This window comes from Alnus glutinosa, chromosome 6 (assembly GCF_958979055.1).
Source record: "Alnus glutinosa chromosome 6, dhAlnGlut1.1, whole genome shotgun sequence".
NCBI lineage: Eukaryota > Viridiplantae > Streptophyta > Magnoliopsida > Fagales > Betulaceae > Alnus > Alnus glutinosa.
The window spans coordinates 23,947,314-23,956,929 of NC_084891.1; the positions used below are offsets into that span (position 1 = coordinate 23,947,314).

The 9,616-nt window shown below is 35.2% G+C and overlaps 2 protein-coding genes and 1 non-coding gene across 3 annotated transcripts; 2 read left to right on the plus strand and 1 right to left on the minus strand.

The window, feature by feature from the left end:
- The first annotated feature begins 499 nt into the window (after positions 1–499).
- LOC133871347 (small ribosomal subunit protein uS14z/uS14y/uS14x-like) lies at positions 500–1,793 on the plus strand. The gene is made up of 3 exons (XM_062308779.1): positions 500–662; positions 1,188–1,287; positions 1,616–1,793. Exons 1-3 carry the CDS (start codon positions 601–603, stop codon positions 1,622–1,624), a joined length of 171 nt encoding a protein of 56 aa, XP_062164763.1. The 5' UTR covers positions 500–600; the 3' UTR covers positions 1,625–1,793.
- Positions 1,794–5,971: 4,178 nt separating this feature from the next.
- Positions 5,972–6,044, minus strand: TRNAA-CGC (transfer RNA alanine (anticodon CGC)). The gene has a single exon. It is a non-coding gene; the product is annotated as a tRNA-Ala (tRNA).
- A 218-nt stretch (positions 6,045–6,262) lies between these two features.
- LOC133870057 (uncharacterized) lies at positions 6,263–8,090 on the plus strand. The gene is made up of 3 exons (XM_062307093.1): positions 6,263–6,699; positions 7,161–7,222; positions 7,844–8,090. Exons 1-3 carry the CDS (start codon positions 6,603–6,605, stop codon positions 8,036–8,038), a joined length of 354 nt encoding a protein of 117 aa, XP_062163077.1. The 5' UTR covers positions 6,263–6,602; the 3' UTR covers positions 8,039–8,090.
- Positions 8,091–9,616: the final 1,526 nt, after the last annotated feature.

A 9,616-nucleotide genomic window follows, 5' to 3' on the forward strand; every position in this document is an offset into this window, starting at 1 on the left:
AACAAACAGAAATAATATCTTTCGAGGGCTATGCCTCTGCTTGGGTCTCCTTTTTTGAAAGTTCAGATAGGGTTGAAAGGTTTCACGAGAGTCATTACCTTGTTTGTCCTCTATATTAGTGCTTGTACCGCTTTATGCGGATATTTTCTTAATTTTTGCTCAAAATATAGAGGATCGGTTGTTTATAGTCCATTTGAGATCATTTATAAACCCTTTTTTATTTTTTGGTTTCCAATTTTGATATGGTTTCTTTCGTATGGGTTTGTTGTCGGAACGCTCGCCCTCTTTTATTTTTGTTTCATTATAACCCTTTTCGTTTTATGTGATGTAATTACAAAAAAAAAAAATATATAAAAAAAAAAAAAAGAAAAAGAAAAGGAGAGAGAGAGAATGCTAGGATTGAACGATGCGTTTCATATTGTGGACAGATAGACGAAACGGTGCGATTCGGCTTGGCGATGCCGACCTTTAGGCGGTATCTACTATTCCAAACCGAGACTTCGTATATAAGAGTATCCAAAAGGGTTAGGGTTTTTAGAGGACTTCATTTTATTCCAGCTACCGAAGCGGCGCAAAACGTTGGAGTTTCTCTGAGGAAAAATGGGTCATACCAACGTCTGGAATTCGCATCCCAAAACCTACGGTCCTGGTTCTCGTACCTGGTAACTATTTGATTCCCAAATTCCCATTATCAATTTGAAATCTCTATTGAGGTGTATTTTTTTTGTCGGTCCAATCTTCTTCTTTTATTTTTCCCTGATTTTAGTTTTCTAATTAGAGGTTCTGAAAGATGTTGATTAATCAGAAACTGCTTAAATCTTAATAGTTCACACTCATCGCAGAACCTTACGTTTAAGTTGCTTGTATGGATTTGTCTGCTTGCGTATCATGTTGTTCCATTTGGAAGAGCTGAGGTAGTTTTGGTTCTATTTGACTTCATATAAACCAAGATCAATGGCAACAAGGCTGTGACAAAACTTTTGCTGCCTTTTAATTTCTTGGATTAATCTCTTCTTTTTGATGTTTGATTTTCACTATGTCTTACTTCTTATACATCATATTTTACCTCGTCTCTGAACTGTTTTCTGTTGAAAAGGTTTTCGTAAATGTGTTGAGATATTGTTTTAAATGTGATTTGAACCTTTAATGGAATACTGATTTCTGGAAATTTTTTATCACTTTCGCAGCCGTGTATGCGGTAACCCTCATGGATTGATCCGGAAGTACGGGCTGATGTGCTGCAGGCAGTGCTTCCGCAGCAATGCCAAGGAAATTGGCTTTATTAAGGTAAATTGTTGTTTTTATTTTGTTTCAATTTATTTCTTCAATATATGGACTGAATTATTCCACATGCGATTGCTTGAAATTCGGCTCTTTTACTTTAATTTCACTACCCACCATTTTTGGGGTTATACTTTTAATTCTTTATGTTCCAACCCAATGGAAATGGCAAGTGAAGTCATTTTTTTTAACAGAGAAAATATATTGTGGATATAATTGCTTGAAGTTTGGCCGTTCTACTTTAATTTCATGATCCATCATTTGTTTGATTTGTATTTATTCGTTTATCTGTCTATTTTCTCTGGAATTCATGCTTGTTTTCTATGGTTTGCAGTACCGCTGAAGACTGGCTACATTGATGAAGTATTCGTCCCCGGAATATGGTTCCTCCTTAGCTTCTGCCCAATCACTTTTTTTTCTTCCATAAATGTTGTAGTCGGTTTTGCTTGAACTTGAAGTTGTGTTTTTATTAACCAATCCTATCTAATAGTGGCCTTTTGTTGGACGTATAATTTCTCTACGTTGCATTATAGTTTTGATAGAGTTGAGCTCTTGCAATAAGAGCCACATAATTTATCTACGTTGCATTATAGTTTTTATGGGCTGATATGTTTGTAGATGTTTAGCCATTTGTTTGCATCAGCTTCTCTACGAGTCTACGACTAACAAATGCAGAGTTGGCCTCGAATGGCCTCTGTTCTGTCTCATATTCGAAAGTGACGATGTTTGTGGGAAGCCATCGTGGGAATCCTATCCTCGAATGGTTAATGGTGTGTTTGGGTATTGAATTTTGAGAAATAGAATTGAATTGTAATTCTATTTACAAATATGAGGTAAAAAATTGTGTTTGGGTGTTGAATTTTGAGATTGAAAAATATTATATTTTAATGGCAAGAAATGATTGGAAGTTAAAATGTTGTGTGAAATAATAATTTAAATAATAATAATTTATTATATATTGATTATTTAATTAAAAAAATAAATAATTTTTTTTTAAAAAAAATAATTGAAATCAAAATTAAAAATTAAAAAAAAAATAAAAAATGAAGCAAGTGGTGGTTGTCGATTGGCAGCCACCCTTTTGGGGGTGGCCGCGCGGCCACTCTCAAGGGTCGGGGGTGGCCGTGCGGCCACCCCCAGTACTCGAGGGAGGCCGCGCGGCCTCTCCCAAGGGTCAGGGGTGGCCGCGCGGCCACCTCCAGTAGTCGGGGGAGGCCGCGCGGCCACCCCCAGTAGTCGGGGGAGGCCATGCTCTCCAAGGTCGGCCGGCAGCCACCCTTCTGTTTTTTTTTTTTTAATTTCTTTTATTTTTTTTATTTAAATTATTAATATTTTATTATTTAAATGTGGGACTCACGCGTTTTTTTGAGTCTACTTTTCCTGTACGTGAGTCCCACCATTAATCTGAAAGACAGCCTTGAGTGGACTCAAAATTCGGATTTTTAGGCGGGTGGGTGGCTTTTAGAAAAAATCCGAATGGAATAATTATTCTACTCTGTTGCCAAACCAACCATTATGTTCTCTCTCTCGTAGAGGTTTGTGCACACCAGTCGTTTATAGCCAAGACCGATGGGTAGCCTTATGGTACACTCATTTGAACTTAGAGCATGGTACACTTAAGGTTGCGAGTCAAATAACAACTTGGTAACGGGATAGCCATTTTTGCATATTCCCTCCCCAATCGGTAAAGTTGGAATTTTCTTAGGACTTTTTTCGCCAATCAATGTTTTTGTCATCGACTTGTTGAATATGGCGGCAGTTGCGGTTGGTAATGTCGGTCATGAGTGGCAAAGAAATCAGAGAGATCGAGACTAAGAGGATTAGGTTTTGAGAAATGAGATGTGTCAAGAACAATGACCACTTAGCCATCTCAAACGGCGTCATTTTGAAGGACAAAAATAATAATTCAAAATGATGTTTTGGTAGATAAAAATGGATAATTATATTATTGGTCTTTAGAGTTGGCTTAAATTACAAATTAAAGTTTATGGAAGATTTTTTTGTGGAAAACTAGAATTACGAATAATTTTTTGAACTTGTATTTTGATTGTTTACTAAGTTAACATAATTTTTTAGTTTGTCATGTCAGATCCAATAACAAAATGACACATGTACATTATAATAAAAAAATATAAATATATCAAAATATAAATAAATAAAACTTATAAATTAGTTTTAAGAAAATAATAAAGAAAATAGTGATTATTTTTTACATGGCGAAGCCGGTCAATGGCGGTCATACGACTCGTACCTAATCTATTTACATGGCCATGCCGCGTTGGCCCATCACTTGTGCATGGGCATCATTTGGAGCCCAAGTCCGGTTCACTTCCTACCCCTTGTGTGTTTTGGAGGCTTCTGCTAAGAGCTCCTTCATCTGTGCCAGGAACAAATCGTAAATAGGAAATAGTAAGTAGCATCTTAAGCTAATTGCAAACAAGGAAAAAAAAAAAAAAAAAAATTATATATATATATATATATATATATATATATTGGCAAATTAATTCAAAATTATGTACTCGGGGTGCCAGCGTCATGCCTATGTGTGGCAATAAAAACTGGGGCCTACTCGGAGTAGGACCAGTTGATTTTTCTTACTATTACATGTTAACATGTTAGTAAATAAAATCAAGTACCCCATATGTACTTTTAACTAAGTACGATAGTTAAGTATTATCTACCTTAAGTTTCAGCGATGCCCTAATGTAATTGGGTCAAAGTTATGGCTCAATCGAATTTAGAGGAGTGCACGATTCTAAGTGTCTAGGCCCATCCTATGTGACTCTCAGTGGGTACGTGTTATTATGATCACGCTCAGATAGAATAGTTACAATTGGTCTCTCTTGCCTGCCTTTTTTTTAATTAAAATAAAATAAAATATTATGTCATAAGCATGTCAGGACGAAGAACTTTGATCTGCAGTGTAAATATGCTCCTCTTTTGAACAGCTTATCTTACCTTACAGTCCTCACCTTTATCACTCCTGCCCTACATTATTAATATGATAGTGAAAAACATTTGTGATTATATTGTTGTCCGTAGCATATTTTAAGAGGGGAAAAAGTATACATAACTCTTTCAAACTACCACTCAATTGTCAATGTGTCCCATAAACTATCAATTATGTCAATGTTTTCCCTAAAGCCAACAAAAAGACAAAAATAGCCTTAAAAAAGTTTCAATAAGGCAAATATATCCTTATAAATGTAAAAAATTAAAAAAAAAAAAAAAATTAGAAAGAAAAGAAAATTGAAAGATTGAAAAATAAAAATCCAAGGGACTGGCCAAACTGAAAATTATATAAAACAAAATCTTAAAAAAAAAAAATGAAAAACCTTGGTTTTTTATTTTATTTGCTTTTTTTTTTTTCAAAATTTTATTTTTTTTTTTTTGTTTTTATATAATTTTAGAAATGATATTTTTGTCATTAGGGGGACATTAACATTGTTTAGTAGTTAAGAGAAAAATATTAATACAATTAATAATTTGGGAGGCACCTTAACAATTAAATGGTTGTTATCAAACATGAATACATTAGATACCTTCCCTCAAATTCCTCTATCCGCATACAGTATACCAACAGTCAACTGTCAAGTAGTTCCGCAAATTGTGCCACATTATTAGGGTCCGCATTAGCCACTACGGTCTACGGCTGCAGGAGTGGAGGACTCGTCGTAATAATCGCACTTTAAGCCAACCTTTCGTTCCCTCCATTTCATGCCCATCTCGCTCATAATCGCCGCCAGACAACTCTAATGCCTCTTCCTGAGGTGAGAAACAATGAAAGCCGGAAGTAATGAGGTGGCGCTCATCATTCCCGCTTCAACCACTTCCATTTCTACAATGGTGCGCTATACAATCTTTGACCAACAGATTTGGGGAACCCTTGACGAGAATTGCAAAGAGAGGAAACCATATTATTGGAAAGAGAAATGCTATCCATACTCTAATGTGCCAAGTATACTTTTATTTATTGTTTCATACGGTAATTTTTAACGTTACGTCAATAAGTTATGTAGCACGGTAACACTCATCACTTTAAGGGTCGATTTAAGTTTGCGATTTCAAAAATTGATTTATGAAAGCGCAGTAAAACGTTTAGCGAAATTGCGATAAGAAGAGGTAAATTTAATCACTTAGTCAATATTTCAATCATCTTCCTCTCTCACATGTGGGTTCAAACTACATTTTAATAGGTGAGGCCCAATACGTGAAATATAATTGAAATGAGGTGAATGACGAAGTCAAGACCTTTGACTCTGATACCATGTTAAATTACCACTTATTCCAAAAGTAGATAAAAATATGTAAATTTAATCACTTAATTAATATTTCAATAATCTTTAAAATCGCAAGTTATCATAAAAAAATTCCGTGTTTTCAAAAAAGGATTCACTTGCTTGCGATTTGAAAAAACAAATTTTCTACATTTTCAAATAATAATTTTTTAAAAACGCAATTTTCAAACGATTAATTTTTGACGATATGGATTAAAATTGTATTTTTTATCTAGGAAATCGCAATTTCAAACATACCCTAAATCAATATCTTCTCCATGACTGAGAAGATATATAAAAATAATAATAATGATAAAAATAAAAAGAAGAAGAAGAAAGAGCATGTTGGGCCTTTTTCTCTCTCATTGTTTTTCTAAACCTTATATTTTTCAGAACAAAAATGAAGGGATATATGGAGGTGCGGGGAATCGAACCCCGTGCCTCTCGCATGCGAAGCGAGCGCTCTACCATATGAGCTACACCCCCTCACGCCGGTCTTGTTAATGTAACAATCGTATTTGTGGGCAACAAATTACTGTGTTGTTTTACCGCTTGGGACTTGGGAGTGGGCGAAGTGCTTGACTTTACTGTCAGCAACAGCAAGCAGCTCCGAGACGTGCCCAACGGCTCGCAATCCACCGCAACTCTGCGCAATTAAAGTCGCCACATTCCCCACTGTTTCTGCAAACACTAAACAAGGGCAATAACTACTCTGCGCATCTTCAATGGCTACGAAAGACAATGAAACCCACATGGTCTCCTTTATTTCTCTCTTCCCACTCCTTCATAAACAATCATATATATATATATATAACTATATTTTTTTCAAGGTATGGGTGTTTAGTCCTCTACGCGCTCTCTTCTCCTCCTTATCTCCACGGATTTTCTGGTAGACTTTCGGGTTCTCTCAACCTTGGGGTGACGAAAGGCCGGTGCTTCTGATATTTCTTGTCTATTTCCCGGATGGGCTAACTTGCTTAAAAACCCAGGGTTTACTACTAGTCTTCTCTGGAGGTCATTCTCACTGACATTAATTTGGACATTATGAAGCTTTCTGGGTTGTGGGTCTTGTTCTTCGTGGTTGGGACAGCTTTCTTGTTCCTTAACTTCTCCGGCAGCTTAACTGGCTCCTTTATTCCCGGTAAATACTTTTGTTTTTCGATCTGCAATGTTCCTTTCCTTTGTTGGTGAAGGATTCATGCAATGGGAAATACTGCATTCTCTAATTTATTGCTGTTGTTTCTCATTACATATGATATATATATGATGAGATGTTGGATGCAGTTAGTGGATTTTTCTACCATGGTTTTGTCTTGAGATCCCTTGCTTGTTGGATCATTTATACGTTTTGTTGGTTGATATATATAAACATGCCAGCCATGCTATGGCGTTTGTGATGGCTTAACTGGTTTTGCAGGCTGAAATGATCATGTGCTTTTTGAAAAGAAAAAATTCTCTTCGGAAAAAGGCCAAATTCATGAAATTAAAACGAATATGATCACATGGAATCTCATATCTATTTCTCCTCTCATACTATTTACTCATTTAGGACTTCAAAATTATTCTTTTTAAGGTACTGACAGTATCCTGAATTTATTCCAGAAACGGTATTGGCTCACCATGGTGATGGTATGGCAATGACCATAAGAAGCAGGAGGCTGAAGGTACCTTCACTGTAACTCCAGGGCTTTACGGCTCAGCAATCCTTTTCGGAAAAATGCTAGAATTTTCAAAATTTTCTTTCAAAACTTTGTTCTCAAACGATATATCAAGATTGTGACATATTTCTCAAAATGAAAGATTATATGAGATTGTGACACATTATTTAAGAATTAAATTTTAACGAAATTTTTTGAGATGTGTAGCATTTTCCATCATTTTCACCTATTCAGCAACTTGTCTCAACTTAAATTCCTTATGAATTTGCTATTTTAAATCGTGCGATTTAAAAATAGTAATTTTAAAATGTATTATTTAAAAATAATGTTTTAAAAAACAGTTAAATGTTTAATAGAATGTTTAAATGTTTAAAATAATGTTTAAATGTTTAATAAAATTATAATTTAACCTTTAAAAAAAGTAATTCCTTATTTACGATTTGAAAACGCAAACTTTTTAATAATTTTAAATTGTTCTTTAAAAAAAAAACGTACTCTTATATAACTCAGAAGAGTCTGGCTATATATACTGGATTAGCATTTCACACTGATTATATTTTTGTTTTATTGAAATTTGGAATCTGTTATTTTGATTTTTTTATTTTTTATTTTAAAAAAAAAATGCAGGAAAATGGCAATAATCCGGGTTCTGAGAAGAAGAGACACGTAGGCAATGTGAATCTGGATGATTACCACCCGATCGATCCAGTTCCAAGTTCAAAGGCTTCCATAAGACCCGGACCTATCCAGCATGGGACTCCTCTCATGCCGTATATTCCAAGACCTTCCCCTCCTACTCCTACTCAACCCATAAATGGATGATCTACTTAATTACCCTATTTAAGATCTCTTCTGGAGTAGTAGATATATATGCCCCCCAGCCCCCCCTCCCAAAAAAAAAAAAAAGAAGAAGAAAAAAGAAGAAATCTTGCAACTTAATATGCACGTATTATTGTTCAAACCTTGCTTGTATATTGTGTTATGCTTTATGCGGCCAACTTATGTTTCTGGTGTACTAGTTTCTTTGTGTTTATTAATGTGGATTTTTTTTATTTTTTATTTTTGTTCTAATTGATGAAGGGTAATGGTTTTAAGGTACAATAACAGATTCTTGTGCAGGGCCGGGTAATCATTCTATTGAGATTAATTTCTTATAGATCCTCAGTTAAAAAGGCACAAATTGAATATCTATTATCTAGGGTTAGGTTTGAGAATTGTGGGAAATAATTTCTAAATTTGTGCTAGACATAATTTCCTTCACAAACATCCTTTTATTTATCTTTATAAGCAATAGAAGTACACAATTATCCTTGATTAAGCAACAATAATCGTTAACTCAAGAACTTAGTTAACTCCAACACTCCCCTTCAAGCCGGAGCTAGCATAGATCGAGATCAAGCATGCCCAACTTGGAACAAAGACTGCTGAAGAGAGAACGAGCCAATGGTTTAGTAAGAATGTCACCAATCGATCCTCGGACTTTGACATAATGACAATTTGCTTTTGCATTAAGAGATCCCAAATAAAATGGCAATCAACTTTAATTCGCTCATGAAACACTAGATTACTAACAATAAACGGCCTGATTAATTGTCACATTTCATTCGCATAGGATAAGGTACATCAACACCTATATCATGAAGCACAGAGCGAACCCATAACATCTCACACGCATATGAGTCGTGGCATCGTATTGGCATCGATCGTATTGAGCTTCCGCACCGGAACGTGTTTCTTACTAAGACAAATAACACAATTACCACCAAGAAACATACAATAAATAGATGTAGACTGTCTATCAATACGGTTGCCTGCTGCCTAATTAGCATCAGAAAACATAGTAAGAATCATTAGACATAACAACCTATACAATAACGTACCCCCTCCTGTCTGGTGCTCTTTTCAGGCACCAAATTAAGACTACCACCCATTTTGGTTCTTCCTCAAATATCATCACCCAATCCTTTACCACCAAAATAAACACTTTTGGGAGTTGAGAACCTCATCTCAATCCACATGATCATACTATGTGCTTTTCTTCTGCTTCTGTGCTTCGTTTGCTTTTATCCCTTTCATGATGAGAATTGCTAGAAGGAAGTCTTTCTGGTTTTAGTCCCTACCGTCACACTAGTCTAAAAGTGAAAACAGTCATGAAAGTAATAGGGACCATGCAAGAATATCATTGCTCCTAAGCCTAGAGTCACTTTCATACTTAAGTTCAGAAACATTACTTATGATTGTGTTACTTTTAAGTAACAAACCAATTACAATATGAAGTGTCTCTCAAGTGATGATGCTCTCCAACTCCTAACAAACGAACATTATTTATCAATAAAGGTCTTGTTCTACTAAATGTCATCTTTATCAAATTAATAGTAAATTAGCCTATTGACTGATACC

What these genes read in the sequence shown, in the direction of transcription:
- LOC133871347 (XM_062308779.1), top strand. Translation starts at nt 601, where the DNA reads ATGGGTCATACCAACGTCTGGAATTCGCATCCCAAAACCTACGGTCCT. An exon ending in GGTCCTGGTTCTCGTACCTG is followed by an intron (nt 663 to 1,187) that starts GTAACTATTTGA and finishes TCACTTTCGCAG; the next exon opens with CCGTGTATGCGGTAACCCTC.
- LOC133870057 (XM_062307093.1), top strand. Translation starts at nt 6,603, where the DNA reads ATGAAGCTTTCTGGGTTGTGGGTCTTGTTCTTCGTGGTTGGGACAGCT. An exon ending in AACTGGCTCCTTTATTCCCG is followed by an intron (nt 6,700 to 7,160) that starts GTAAATACTTTT and finishes AATTTATTCCAG; the next exon opens with AAACGGTATTGGCTCACCAT. An exon ending in TAAGAAGCAGGAGGCTGAAG is followed by an intron (nt 7,223 to 7,843) that starts GTACCTTCACTG and finishes AAAAAAATGCAG; the next exon opens with GAAAATGGCAATAATCCGGG.